General features: G+C 37.0%; 2 protein-coding genes across 3 annotated transcripts; one reads left to right on the forward strand and one right to left on the reverse strand.

Annotated features, from left to right (window-relative positions):
• The first annotated feature begins 5,479 nt into the window (after positions 1-5,479).
• On the forward strand, positions 5,480-8,889 carry LOC116203758 (protein CHAPERONE-LIKE PROTEIN OF POR1, chloroplastic). Its single transcript, XM_031535663.1, has 3 exons — positions 5,480-5,932; positions 7,611-7,953; positions 8,501-8,889. The coding sequence occupies exons 1-3, from the start codon at positions 5,597-5,599 to the stop codon at positions 8,674-8,676; spliced, it is 855 nt and encodes a 284-aa protein (XP_031391523.1). The 5' UTR covers positions 5,480-5,596; the 3' UTR covers positions 8,677-8,889.
• Positions 8,890-9,309: 420 nt separating this feature from the next.
• On the reverse strand, positions 9,310-13,365 carry LOC116203757 (probable protein phosphatase 2C 46). 2 transcript variants are annotated; one of them, XM_031535661.1, is made up of 5 exons: positions 13,111-13,365; positions 12,000-12,453; positions 11,007-11,374; positions 10,082-10,318; positions 9,310-9,810 (listed from the first exon to the last, which is right to left on the reverse strand). In XM_031535661.1, the coding sequence occupies exons 2-5, from the start codon at positions 12,316-12,318 to the stop codon at positions 9,577-9,579; spliced, it is 1,158 nt and encodes a 385-aa protein (XP_031391521.1). In that variant the 5' UTR covers positions 12,319-12,453; positions 13,111-13,365; the 3' UTR covers positions 9,310-9,576. The 2 variants fall into 2 exon arrangements, with proteins under 2 accessions (XP_031391521.1, XP_031391522.1); XM_031535662.1 differs by lacking the exon at positions 13,111-13,365 and adding an exon at positions 12,706-12,862.
• Between the last annotated feature and the right edge of the window lie 1,579 nt (positions 13,366-14,944).

Consider the following 14,944-nt stretch of genomic DNA (forward strand, 5'->3'; position numbering starts at 1 on the left):
TTTATAAGTAATATATGGCCTTTCATAAGTATGTAAAAAATAATATCTTGTTTTCTAGAAAAACATTTTAGTGTAAAAATACTAAATTCCTGAAATATATTTCAAGTCTTTGTAATATTTAAAATATTATAAATATAATGATACAAGTATGAATATGAATCTGTAAAGGATGAAGACATGTTCTTCTTAAAGTCTTACAACCTAATTTACATTTTTTATTAAGAGAATTTACCTCAAATAGGCCATGGTTTATCAGTTTTGTCAAATTTATCATTTTTATTTTTGTTAAATATATCTCATGGTTTACTTTTTGCATCAAATTTATTTCCGGAGTTATCTTTTCCGTCGACATCTAACGGCCGTGCTGACGTGGCGCTCACGTGGCAAGTGTGGCCCACTATCGCTCCACGTGCCACGTTAGCGTGGCCGTTAGATGTCAACGGAAAAGATAACGCCGTGATAGATTTGACGCAAAAAGTAAACCATAAGATATATTTGACAAAAAAAACATATGATAGATTTGACAAAACGGATAAACCATGGGCCATTTGGAGGAAAAATTCCTTTTTATTATGCATATATCCTATTACCTAATCATTTTATTTTATTTCTCTAGTTTGAAGAACAAGAGAGAAGTGAGTTTTAGAATATTTTATCGTAAAATTCTCATAAGATGAAATATGTCTAAAAAAGAGTTCTCCTTTGAAACATTCCTTTAGATTAATATATAGACTAGACATAGCATTTTTCCTATTTATTCTATACTTATTTACAAAAATGCGATTACTTAAAATTAAATTGCTTAGTAATTCAAGAATCACGTCACTCCCCGCGAATCCCACACTGATTGTGCAAGGGAAAGATCTGAATTTATATGTAAAGCCCAATAATCTCTTAAGCAGTTAGCACTTTTAAATAACAAGTTCGAAATGGTTACATATGGAAAAATTTACTTTTTCTCTACTATGTGGCTTCCAGCACTCTTTAGGTATTACCTCCAGATTCATGATAGTACATTCTAAAATAGAATCGTTCTGTGAGAACGGGTCTGTTGCTTTTTCTTCTTCTTTTTTTTAAGGGGAAAAAAAAAGAACTATTGTTCATTCCAATCTCCCCACGTTTCTTCTTTTATTTATTAGCTTTTAGTTATTTTAAGGTTTTTTTCTGGTGAAAAGTTATTTTAAGTTATTTTGTATGAAATTATCAATTATTTGTACCAAATAAAAATAAAATGAGTTCCATTTAAATGACGCCGTCAAGCAGTCCTTTACAAGATTTGTAAATTTTGCACCATCATATACCTTATGTAAAACATTTTGTACTATTAAGTTACAACTTTAAAACATTTTGCACCATCATGTAACGTCCCATAAAAATCAATTTTACATCATCAGCGTCGATTTGACGGCATCAATGACGAGATGACGGTTTGTACTATACTAAAACAACTTTGAAACATTTTGTACCATCAAGTAGCAAAAAAAACTTTTTGTACCATATTGAAATATTTGTAAAATTTTTTGGACCACCAGTGTAATTTACCCTTAAAAATAAGGAAGACAAAGTGTCCTCTGTTTCATCTAAATAAGTACACTAATAAGAAAAGGGAAAATTATTATCGGCAATTACACTATAAGGATAAGGGGATAATATCAACCACTTGACGTTCATCCGACGCACTTGTTATGGTTATGATGGTCGAAGCATCTTTGTGGTGCTGCTAGTAAGTCATTTAATGTCATGTCCGATGTAGGGCTAAAATAAAACATTTCCATATCAGAATTGAATATATAATGGGTAACAATCATTGAGTGGCTATTAGTTACATATGCTACTTTGTAATGATATGGCTTATTTCTTGGAAAGTTTTTTTTCCATGATAACATTTAGAGTCTCAAGAACCGTAAGCAAAGAGGAGTAGATTAGCATGTAATCATAAATTTTGAAATATGATGAAGATATTGTATGCTTGGTTGGTACCGTGTAGAAGTAAATTATCTCCTCAAAAAATCTATTTGACCCAGCTTTTAATACTATATGATCTGAATTCAAAAAGGGGAGAAGATTTGACTTAAATTTTTCATGTGAGGAGTATATACGTAATGTTAAATATAAAGGATGAATATACAAAAGATAAGAGCATATCACGATTCACGCGGCTGAGAAGGCAATTCACATAGCACCAATCGTCGCAATTGTCGATTATCTGCCTTGGCAATGTTACTCCATCCGAAGCTATAAATAGTTAGTAGATTACCCTAGACAGTTTTGTGAGTCGGGTTAATACACAGGAAGAATAAAAATGATTATTGTTAATTATGGAAATGGTACCTTCTTATTTATCGGCATCTAAGCAGATGTGAATAATGTATCAAGGCAAACATCTCTAGCATCCATCATTTACATCTTGTTTCAATAGAGGGTTATTGAGAGTTATGGAACGGAGTTTTAAGGTAATGATCAAAACAATCCATGTTTATCAATTAAAAAATAGATAAATTATATTGGTGGTCCAAAAAGTTTTAATAATATATTAGGTTGGTCCAAAAAGTTTTTTTTGTTACTTGATGGTACAAAATGTTTCAAAGTTGTAACATAATAATACAAACCGTCATCTCGCCATTGACGCCGTCAAGCCGACGCTGATGGTACAAAACTGATTTTTGTGGGATGTTACATGATGGTGCAAAATGTTTTGAAATTGTAACTTAATATTACAAAATGTTTTACGTAAGTTACATGATGGTGTAAAATTTACAGTCTTGTAAATGACGACTTGACGGCGTCAATGGCGAGATGACGATTTGTACTATCATGTTATAACTTTAAAACATTTTGTACCATTAAGTAGCAAAAAAAACTTTTTGGACCAACCTGATACATTATTAAAATTTTTAGACCATCAGTGTAATTTATCCATTAAAAAATAGAAGGTTATGAAAGGTTATGATGGAATTATTTATTCCTTCATAACCCATCAAAAGTTATTTTTTTTATTTTACAAATTTGAGATGTCATGAATGGATAAGTAGTTAGAAGTAATTTTTAATTCTAATCTTTTTACGAAATTGCTACAATGCCCTCTTTAACATTATAACCTTTGTTCATATACACCTATATGTATATATATTATAGCGGATATATATACCTTTCTTTTTCTATACACCTCTATTATATATAGATCACTGTTATTTATTTATTTGGTCGAAACCTCTTATATATATATATATCAACATCAATTGTTCGTCCCTTTCTATACCTATATGTATATATCGTAAATATTATATAATATATTATTTATGCTTATTCGTGTATATAAAATGAATATAATGGTCAAATAACATATTTATAGTTTTCCACCTCATCCTTTCTTGCAACTATCCAAACATAAATTATGAAGGACCGAAAAAATTCCCTCATAAATCACCTCACTCCACCCCCATAATCCATCCCACCCCATTATCCAAACAAAGTATTAGGGAAGATCCTAAAGTTATTGAAAATCGTGAGTATTGCAAAGTGAAATATCAGTTTTCACGCTTATATATGGTACCAATCAAATTACGTGGTGCAACATGCGTGTTGATTTCAATCCAAGACATAGGTCCATAGCATGTTGAGAGAGCTCGAATAAATAGATGGCATTGGAGAAACCAAAATATAACTAAAATTTGGATTTTACTGTCATGGTAACAATGAATTAATAGAAACATCAAATATCTATATTTAATACTATTATTAAAGGAAAAAAAAGACCCCAATTTCTTGAGTTCTTGAAAATATAAAAAATAAATTTTATGAAATTACCTATTTAACCATTTGAAATGATAATTAACTAATTAAAAAAACGACCTTTGATTATTTTGGTAATTATGCATAACTTTTTTGGTTAATAACAAAAAAAAATTCCAAACTTTCCACGTTTTCACGATTTTACCACGAACTTTTTTTTAGCCAATTAAATCAAAACTATCGATTTGATAATAATGTTAGCACACCGTCAATTTTAACCGGAATTGCTGATGTGTACATGACGGTGCCATGTGGTACATTGTGATTGGCCGAATGGGCCTCACATTTTTTAAAATTAACAAAATGTTCTGAAATTTTAAAAATAATAAAAAGAAAAAAAATCGTAAGGTCGCAAGGAAGAGGAAGGGAGGTGGCCAACAGTAGGGGCCTCGACGCCAACCACCAACCCCTCAATTGGGGTCGTCAACGATCTTTGTTGTCGCCAGCGACCCCCAATTGGGGCGGTGGGGCTCGGTGTCAAGGCCCTCACCTGTTGGAATCGAAAAACCCTCCGATGTTGGCCCCAATCGCCAGCCACCTCCCCTCCTTCTCCTTGCGGGCTTTTTTTGTGTTATTATTATTATTATTTTTTTTTTTTTTTTATTTTTTTAAATGTGAGATTCACTCAGCTAACCATAGTGTTCCAAGTGGCACTATCATATACACGTCAGCCATTTCAGTTAAGATTAACGGGGAAATTGACGGTGTGTTAACATTATTATTAAATCGATAATTTGTAATTTAATTAGTTAAAGAAAACAATTCGTATTAAAATCGTTAAAACGTGAAAAGTTTAAAATTTATTATCATTATTAATCCTAACTTTTTCTACCTCTTTTTCTTTCAACCTTTTTTTTTTCCATGTCGCCCCGATTCTCTCCACATCTCTCTCTCACGGTAACTCTTTCCTCTCTTTCTCATACACGTGTCAACTCTCTATTCTCTCCCACGTAAATCACTTTTCTTTATTTATCACTAATTTCTTATGATTTGTAATGAAAATTATTAAAGTATAAAATTTTGTAATAGATCAAATCACCGTATAGATCCCAATTTATTCAAATTCTTTGATGAATATATATTGACATTCAATTTCTTTTTTATTTTAAATTTACTATGAATATTTTCTACATGACGTAACATGGGCGTTCCACTCTAATAATTTAGATTACGAAATGCCTAATATTAGTATGGGAGAAAATGTTGACGATTTTATATATGTAGGAAGAAGTGAGTGTTAAGAATTGTGAGAAGATCGATTTACAAAATTATCTCTACTCCAAAAACATTGGAATTAAATGACGGATAATATTGAAAAGTGTAAGTTAGACAAAATCTTTTTCTTTTATTTTCGATACGGTAGTATTTCACCAAAAAAATATGAAAAAATACTTTTAAAAAATATTAATTGAGAAATAAAAAACATCACAAGTAAATAAGTTGTGGGGAGCTCCAAATGGCTGGAATGATTGAAACAGTCATTGGCTTGTTCCACAGGTACAAGCAAAAACGGTTTGTCATTTCCCGCTAACAAACGCCGAGCGCCAAATGCTGTCCACAAGAAACTGCGGCGTCCCAACGAAAAAAAAAGGAATCTCAAACTCGGGTCGGGCTTATCCGATCCACAGCCCGCTAATCAGACCATCAGACGTCCATCAATCTAGGCGGAGAAAAGTCCCTATGCGCCGCACCCGATCCCTCTCCCTCCGACAATCCAAGCTCCTCTCTCTCTCTTGTCTCACTCTCCATTCTCCTCCTCTCTTCTTCGCTTGCGAAGGGTCTCAGCCTCTCGTTAGCTCGCCAAATGGCCGCAACCACCCTCTCCGTGCGCCCCAACCGCCTCTCTCCCGGCTCTCCGGTCCCCCGGCCGCCAGCTCACCTCTCCAGCGCCCCGCCTCACGCGCTGAAGCCCGGCAGGACCGAGCCTTGGAGATGCGTCCTCTGGCGGACACCGGCGAGGACCGGCCTGCCGTCGATGCAGGCCAGCTCCCGAGCCGACGACTCCGCACCCTTCGAGATGTCCGTCGAGAACGCGCTGAAGCTGCTCGGCGTCTCGGAAACGGCGTCGTTCGATGAGATTCTCAGAGCTAAGAACTCGATCGTGGCCGAGTGTAAGGATGACCAGGAGGCGATTGCACAGGTGATTGAAAATGCTAGTAATCGCGAGTGTGAAGTTATCGGCCAATTCTCTTCGCTCAAGTGATCTTTTGTTTTTGTTTTTGGCCGTGGAGTTGAATCAATTGAACCTTTGAGTTTTCTCCGAGAATTTTGGCATCAAGTTTTGATTTTGCTGCATTCAGAACCTCATAGTTTAGCTTCCCGTTGTTATATTTTTTCAATGGCGGAGCTTATGCTGATTGCTCTCGCTTCGGTACAGCCTTGGAAGATCCCGGAATTTTGGATGTGAACTGAGCTTATGAGCGGAAAAGGTTACTGATGCTGCTGTTGTAGTCTCTAATGCTGCTAATTTGTCCAGTTTTTATTTTTTCTCTTTTGGGTCATTGATGTTCTCGTGTTCCTTGAAAGAGTTTTCTGTCTCCGACGAGGATTTGATAGGTTATGCTAAATAATGTCGCTACTGAATTTGGCACTTTCCTTTTCCTGCTCAGTTCAGAACATGGCTTGTATTGTATAAATCAGGTTTCCTAGAAGAGAAATTGCTTCTTCATTCTGCAAATGTTCCATAAGCATAAACAGAGCATGGCTTGTATTGCATCACGTGTTACCCACATGGATTTGAGTGGTCAGTTAATGTCAAGTCGATCCAGTGCAAGTCCTCAAGAGGGAAATTCACTCCGGGTCAGAAAAGGAGAAATGGAAATGGAAAGCTATGCCCTTTCATTCTCCTTTATTCACGTCCGTCTACTCATTATTGCATTACTGATCTTTGTTTGGTCATTAGGTTGGTTTGTTATCAGACAACAATTTGTTAGGACAGAGAAGTCTACTATATCAGATTTCTAGATGATCAAAGCTCTGTCAATAATTATGCTATAAATTAGTACATAGTGCTTAGTGGTGTAAATTATTATCAGCTTCCAGCAACTATAGTAGATCTGCCAAATGCTGATTGATAATGTTTTATGTTTGTGTGTATCTCTCTCTCTCTATATATATATATATATGAATGTATATGCACAGATCCTCACTTATTTGTTGAGAAAGCTGATTAATTTAATGTCTCTTCTGGAATTGCCATTTTTTCTCATGTTTTGCTACCTTTTACTTGTTGGTTATTCCAAATTGTTCTTCTTCTTTAAAAAAAATAAAAAAATTTATGGGTATTCATCTGTATGGCTAGAGCAGAGGATTGCATATTTCTAGACTTTAGTGCGAGGAAATGTCTGTATTGTTTATGTGTTGGTTTCCCTCATTTTGAGCTTTGATTTTGCTAAAAGTTAGTGTTGCATATACCAAATGAACTTTTGAAGAGAACTATTAATATCTAGCTCTTCATTTTACCACCATTAACTGTTAAAAGCTTGATTGTTTATATTAGTGCAAATTGCAAAATGGAGATTTTGGGACCTTCTATCACTAATTTTTTATAATTTTGCTGTTTCACTTTACACCTGTCCCATCTCGTCCATGTGGAGTAAGAATTTTAAGGATTTGGAATAGTTATGCTGTAGAATTTTAAGGATTTGGAATAGTTATGCTGTTAGTTCTGTCTATGAGGTAGCTTACTACAGTGTGGAGCTCAATCTTGAATGTGCTCTGTTCCCCTCTTTGAATTATCTCACAAGAGGCAATCAGAGATTATCTGTGACAAGTCTATTGCTTCAACTCCATGATTTGTCTGATCTTCTATTTTATAGGTTGAGGCTGCATATGATATGCTGCTTATGCGGAGTCTAACACAGCGTCGCTCTGGAAAAGTTGTGAACAGCAGCATCCGGTATGCAGATGTTAAACCTGTAGGCCCACCGCAGTGGCTGCAGTCCACTGTTAAGAGTTCACCAGTATCCATCGAAACCCCATCAACTCGCGATCTGGGATTACAAGCAGGCGTCTACGGTGCTCTGATGGTCTTCACTTATGTCAATGGAACTTCCACGCCCTCATTGACCCCATATGGTGCAGCAGATGTTCCAGGGTTGATCTTGGCTTCCAGCTTTGGAGCCTCCCTCTACTTCATGACCAAGAAAAATGTGAAGTTAGGTAAGACTGTTCTTTCTGATTGAGGGCTTCAATACTTGCGGCTATGACTTCCCCCCTTTCCTCTTTTTTCCTTTTTGTTTATGCAATATACAAGAATTATCCTTGCTTGGAGTTGTGTTTAGAGCTGTTGAACTGTACTTCTATGCATAAAAAATCTGTCTCAGTTTGGGATACTACTACTGATTTGATCAGCGGTGTCTTGAATTCGTATTCAAGAAAAGTTTTTGAAAGATATTGGTTGATGGTCTTCTTCTTTTTAATTTGATAAGAAGCTGATTTATGTTTTCCATTCTTGCTAAGGCGTTTCTCAATCTCTTTAAAAGTGCAAAACTATCAAAGGATTTCACCTCCTTTATCTGCGATTTTCTCTTAGTCTGTTGATTAGGAGTTGGTTTCCAGTTTCTGTTGCTCAGAACATCTCGTTCTCAAAAAAAAAGTAAACGAGGACCAAATTTCAACTCACTCATATTGGAAAAAGATGCGCAAAAACACTTCCAGAAAACCCAAAATAATGTCCATTTTTTCTTTCTTTAAATAATTTATGCAGGTAAGGCCACCATCATAACAATAGGTGGGCTGGTGGCTGGAGCAGTGGTGGGATCTGCAGTTGAGAACTGGCTGCAGGTGGACATTGTCCCATTCCTTGGGATCCATTCTCCTGCGGCTGTTGTAAGCGAATTTATTCTCTTCTCTCAACTCTTAGTTTCCCTGTATCTTAGGTAGGTACGATCCACCCAACCAATCCATTTGTAATCAGTTTCATCTGACCGCGAAAAAGCTGTAAAATTATTCATTTGCATGGTCTACCCGGGGCTGGGAGCTATCTTAGGATATGTGTCATTGCATATTTTGTACAAAAAATGGAGAACTTACGAATCAAATAGAAAGTAGTGAAAGCGTAAAGTTGTTTCTGCGATTTGGCCCAATTTTCTCGAACTGTGATACTGCTCATTTTGAAATTGGTTATGCATTGCAAGAACGTTGGTATTTCTGGTAAGGTTTGACGTGCCAGCAGTTCTGAGAGAAATATGTGGGTGCTCATAGCGACGAATGAAATTTGTACGCAAAAGCAGTTGATACTGCGTTTTTGATAGGGTCAGGGGGGACCTCATCTTATACAGGAATCATTGCAGGGCTGGGTATAATCAATCTCATGTAATACGCTTGGAGCATGTCTTCTGAGGTTCTTATGCTGCAATCAGCAGTACTTGACATGATCGGATCCGATAGTAAATAGTCGAAATTCCAAGTTCTTTTCCTTTTCATGTCAAGCGATTGTTACAGGGAAATTGAAAATGTACCAATAATTGTTGGGATTAGGTTTTGTTGTTTTCAGATATATGTGGTGTTCTCAGATTAAGCTAAAAGGGCAAGTATCAGTTTCATCATCAGCATCTAAAAATATTACAAAGAGTCATCGTGTACACTAAAGAATCGAATTTGAGGGTCGATCGGCTCCCCATTCATCTATCAAGCATCACGCCCTGTATTCACGATATTATACATGGAACGTACAACGAGTTACAGGATTTTCCAAATATGAAAAGAATAACAAAGAACAGCTTCTTCTCCTCCTACTACTACTACTTACAGCCACAGCTTTCCATTGATTTCCAGTACTTACTAGCAAGGGGCCAACGTGTTGGGAGGCAAAGTGATGCCTCCACCTCTCACAGATACGCTAGGGCATTTGCTCACAAAGAGGTTTGATGAGTCGAGGAAGAGAACTATCACGGTGATATCATCGTGGAAGAAGCGGCGGACACCACGGTCGATTTTTTTCAAGTCTGAGTATCTCATTTCTCTCTTCTTCGCTGCTTCCTGTAGTGCAGCTTTCACGAGCCGCCTCGCGCTTCCCTGCGCAGGAAAATTCACGAAATTTATCAAAGTAATTTTGGTTCTGACAAATAGATCAAACTATCTTAGTTTATGCCCCCTCCCAGTCCCAAGTCATGAATTGCCTGGTCAGCGGTACTTAAACTTAGCTCTATGCTTTGGTTTGAAAGAATGGAACGATCTCAGCATAGTCCCACATGACATAGGGACATTTTATATTGCATTCAATCCATTTACAAGAGGAAATACCGTTACTAACATAGAAGGCAAGAGTAGAAGTAAAGTAGCTTACACTGCGAGGATGATTTTGAATGATATCTACTGCTTCCTGGTTAGTCAGGTGCTCCCACAGCCCATCGGATGCAAATATAACAAACCGATCGTCCGGTAGCAAATGGTGCGTAGATATCGATGGTTCTGCACTTAGGATTGGTCTCTTGAAAGGTTCACGAAGTCGAAATTTGGCATATAACGGCTCCCTGTTGAACTCAGCCTTCTTCAAGTATATATCACCAATGGCCCTCGAGACCTGCAACAGAACTTTTTCGATTATTTTGGGACAGTAAAAGGCTTCTCTTTATCACCAATTAACTGGGAAGTTACACTTGCATAAAATGATGCAACTAATAAATAGCAAACACATACCCCCTGAGACTTCAGCTCCCTTTTAAACCGAGACTGTGTCAATCTATTAATCTATCAACAACCTTTCTAAATTCCTTGAATGAAGGACCTGTTAGTATGGAAATATCTCAAACAGGTAACTTAACAGATTCGACTCAAATTTTCTCAAGCTTGAGCCAAGCTTCTTTTTTTTATTTTAATCGAGCTCAATCTCGACAATACCCAACCTGAGAGACTTGTGCACCTAATCGAGCTCCTTTAAGTTCAAAAGAACAAATGTTCCCAGATTTTGACTCTTTATCTGACATACATATCAAGCTTGTTCTTGAGTCAAATCAGACCACTCCCAAGCTTCGGCTGAGCATATGCTCAGTCTACTCCAAGACACAGCAGGGACAATAGAATCAGCTGGGCCGGAGAAAGCTCTAGTCCGATGAAACAATACTCAATCAAGCTTGAACCTAGCAATCCTTGGGTTGTCTTACTTACGCCTCTACTAGCAATAAATCATCACTTCAGGAAAGGATGCTAAATCTCCATGTTAACCATGTCAAATATTAAACTCATAGAGGAAATGAAATTAAACGCAGTACCTGTATGAGGCCCTTTACACGCCACACATTATGCTTTAAAACAACAATCTGCTTATCATCAGGATGCATAGAACAGAGCTCCTGCCTCACGGACTCTATACATGCATTGTGCTCATCCGACAACTGAACTGCTATAACCTCCCCTGTGGCCTTCACAGCTCTCCCCAGGACAGCTCGTGAATCACCGAGGTTTGCAATGTAGAGGGTCCCACCACAGACGACCCCGGTGAGGCAACACGATCCGACAGCTGCAATTTGTGGTTTCGTTGGCCACTGTCTGGTCACGACAGAGACGAAGCCCTCCTCTGCTGCCTGATAGGCCTTCCTTATAACATCAACTGACATCGACTGCTGCTCCAAAGTGAACCCTGAAGATCATGTAATTGATACTATGTAAAAGTCAACAAACAAATGAATTTCACCTAGAAAATTTTCTCACAGAAAAGAACCTGTCTTCGAATTTCAAGAATTTAAAGTCACTTTCTTTTATAACATTTAATACATTGAATATTCCTTGTTTTGCAGTACTTCAATCAACAGAAGGCAAAATAAGCAAGGAAACCTGTCTTGGAAAAGCTTTCGCGAGGAATAATTAGTATGCTTTCCACCATTCATCAAGTGACATTGAGAATGAAAAGGCTTTTGCTAAAAAATCATTTTCGATGAAGATATTATCCAATTTTGGCATTTTTTCCCCCATAAAGTAAAAATTTTGCATCTTTTCATCTGCTTACTCACTCATTTAAATGAAGCAAGCGACTAATTGCATACTGTTGAATGATTCAGCTGATTTACAGTAATCTGGAAAGGTTTAGTCCCAAGGCATTTTTATTTTGCCAATGCTGGCATCTAACCAAAAGCCTGCACCACATCCTCTACCATTTGTTACACGTATACAATTTCTCGGGTTTAATGAAACTGAGGCCATGTATAGACACCTTGAGAGGAGATTAATAATCTTCAGAGTTCTCAAAAGAGTTGAAGCCGACTTACTTTTGAGATGCTGAAAAAGGTGATCATTGATATAGCGAGATGTCTCAGGCCCACCATGCCCATCATATATACCCACAAATGTACCAAAAGGGCCAGACTCATTCGAGCTCAAACTTCCCGACTCAATCTGGCTCTGATCCTCGAGAAGACTGTTTGCTTGCACAACGGCCATCGAGAAATCACCGGTTGAGTGTTGGCCCATATCTTTGTACCACAAGAGCCCGTCTTGCCGCCCCACAGAATTGGAGCCTGAATGAACATATCGGTCCGACCTTGGCCCGAAACAGGCCTGGAGAAAGTTCATCAACCCCGATAACATCCCTCATCTCATCAAGACAACCCTCTTCCAAGTTCTTCTCGACATCTATCTGGTACTTATTCTATAACTAAACCACAAATATATAGCAGCAATAATAGCTTTTCCACTGCTTGTCAGGTCAATAAATGTTCCACTCTGCAGTGACATGAAAAGAACTGAAAGTATTAAACTAAAAAGGCGCAAGAATGACAGGACATATAAGGAATTGGCAGAAACAACCTTTAACTTGATTGAATCCCTCATTTCCAAGTGAAAGAACAAACGGACCATAAGAAATTAAAAGGAAAAAAAGAAAAAGAAAAGACCAGCTCTCATCAATTCAATTAAGTGGAAATTGGCATACAACAGAGCAACTACACAACTGCAGCAGAGTTCAAAGAAACTGACCCTTATCAGATAATTGCAAAAACGGAAGGGCCGAAGCAGAGAGAGAGAGAGAGAGAGAGAGAGAGAGAGAGAGAGAGATTGTCAAGACTCAACTCAAGCTCCCCTCAAAAAAGAGAAGGGGAAGGAAAAGAGAAGCGGCTGAAACACGAAAAGCTATGATGAAAAAGGGCAGCAGTCAAAGCACACTTTTTTTGGGTCCTTTTTTTCTACCGTAGATTTCACAGTCAGCCATTTGGGAATCCAACGAAAAGGTCCAAAACTTCACATTGGAAGATTTGAAAGAACACCCACTGCTCCAGAGAAGCCATCAATCCCAAGATCATGAGCTCTCCAAAGGGGATACGCAACTTGCTCCAGACATACCCAAAAAAAAAAAAACAGTGGAGAAGAAGAGCACACACTTACCCTAGAATCAGACTACTCATGAAGGGCTGGCTAAAACCAGTCAGAGGGTCAGCGTATGGTTAGTCCAAAGAGCTGAGCTTTTCCAGCTGGTTTGTTGCTAGGCTAGATCTATAAATAAGATTTCAGAAGAAGAAGAAGAAGAAGAAAAGAGAAGAAGAATATCACAAAGAAGGGAGTTAATGCTGCTTATATCAGAGTAAAAGGGTCTCTTTCTATGCAATAAGATTGGGCCATAAAAAGGGAGACTCTCTCTCTCTCTCTCTCTCTCTCTAAAAGAAGACCAACCCTCCTCCTATAAAAGGCCAACAATGGAGAGCTTGAAGCCAGCAAAGCATAGGTCCATAGATGGCCCCCACCTCCCGTTTCGATAATATTTCGCACGACAAGGTAATACGACACGGTGAATTAATCGCAAAAAAACGAGCCATACGAGGTTAAGAGTTCCATAACTCCGAGTTTATACACTTTCATAACCTCATATATATCAACATACGTATCAATCCAGGTAAACTGTGTCACCTTAAACTGATCCATGTTAGAATAACTTACGTCAAAACTTCCTTGTGCTTCTAGGGGAAATATTCAGTTGAAATGCTTGTAACTGTCCCAAAATTGTGGAAATTCACTGTGTTTGGTTTTAGAGTTAAGTAAAATTGAATTTTGATTTTAATTGGATTATAATGATTGTGTTGTTAAATTATGAAAAAAAGTAATGAATAATTGAGAAAATTTAGCATTAAAAAATGAATTGAATTGTAAAAAATTAATAATTGTATTGTTGACTTTTATTATGTAATGAGTATAATTAAAATTAGAATTAAAATTTTAAAAATCGACCATAAAATTAAACGGACTAAATTTATATGTTTTTCTAGTTGTTGGTTACTGAAACTGTAAAGTACTTTGGGGTAATTTTTTGACACGGTAAAGATAAAAAGATCCTACCCAGCCAAAAATAAAAAGATGAAAAGATCTTTGATAAGTTGTCAGTGGAAATATGAAGTTTTCTTCGGTAGTTAGATCGTCACCGAAACGGAAAAGTCATTGATATCTCGAACTCGTTTCATTCTTCTTAACAAGATTAAGATGATTAGGGGGAGATGGGAGATAGTTTTGGACAATGATCGGGCGGCATGGGCGTTCTAAGGAATTGACATTCATGTGAGAACACGTGAAAGATTTGGATTTGCAAATAACGCCAAATTAAAGTCCAAGATCCTCTATAATCCCATAATTATGTGTTGACCCGAATGATTATCGACGGTCGGGTCGGGCTTAGAAGTTAGAACACTAAGGATGTGTTTGTTTTATAAAAAATTTTCAACTCAACTCAACTCCACCAACATAATCATTATTTTTTAAAAAAAATTAATTTTTTTAATCATTCAATTTAATTTTTAATATTAAATTCTCTTAACTATTTATTACTTTTTCACATTTTTTTTCATAATTCAACAATATAATCATTACAAACCAATTAATACAAAAACTCAACTCTAAATCCAAACGCACTCTAAACCGTGGGCCCCTTATACATGCCGGAAGTCGGGACCAACTGCTCGGCCGACTCCGCTGTGTGTCCCTCATGGTAAAGAATTTCTCGACTTCCATGGAAATGCGTGCTAGTGAGAATTAATTACGAATTAATTATTCGGTAAAAGAGTAATTACGAATCAAAGTGGACGAGCAATTACGAATCAATTATTCAACAAAAGAGTAACTGCGATTCAGAGTGGATGAGAAATTACGAATCAATTATTCAACAAAAGAGTAATTACAAATTAAAATGTTTGTTAGTGAAAATTTGTAGAATTTTTGTGATCAAATTTAGGAC

This window comes from Punica granatum, chromosome 4, assembly GCF_007655135.1.
Source record: "Punica granatum isolate Tunisia-2019 chromosome 4, ASM765513v2, whole genome shotgun sequence".
Classification (NCBI taxonomy): Eukaryota; Viridiplantae; Streptophyta; class Magnoliopsida; order Myrtales; family Lythraceae; genus Punica; species Punica granatum.

Coding starts and splice junctions, on each gene's coding strand:
- LOC116203758 (XM_031535663.1), top strand. CDS start 5,597: ATGGCCGCAACCACCCTCTCCGTGCGCCCCAACCGCCTCTCTCCCGGC. Junction 5,933..7,610: donor ACCAGGAGGCGATTGCACAG/GTGATTGAAAAT, acceptor TCTATTTTATAG/GTTGAGGCTGCATATGATAT. Junction 7,954..8,500: donor CAAGAAAAATGTGAAGTTAG/GTAAGACTGTTC, acceptor TAATTTATGCAG/GTAAGGCCACCATCATAACA.
- LOC116203757 (XM_031535661.1), bottom strand. CDS start 12,318: ATGTTATCGGGGTTGATGAACTTTCTCCAGGCCTGTTTCGGGCCAAGG. Junction 11,375..11,999: donor CCTTTTTCAGCATCTCAAAA/GTAAGTCGGCTT, acceptor CATGATCTTCAG/GGTTCACTTTGGAGCAGCAG. Junction 10,319..11,006: donor GTGTAAAGGGCCTCATACAG/GTACTGCGTTTA, acceptor GTTCTGTTGCAG/GTCTCGAGGGCCATTGGTGA.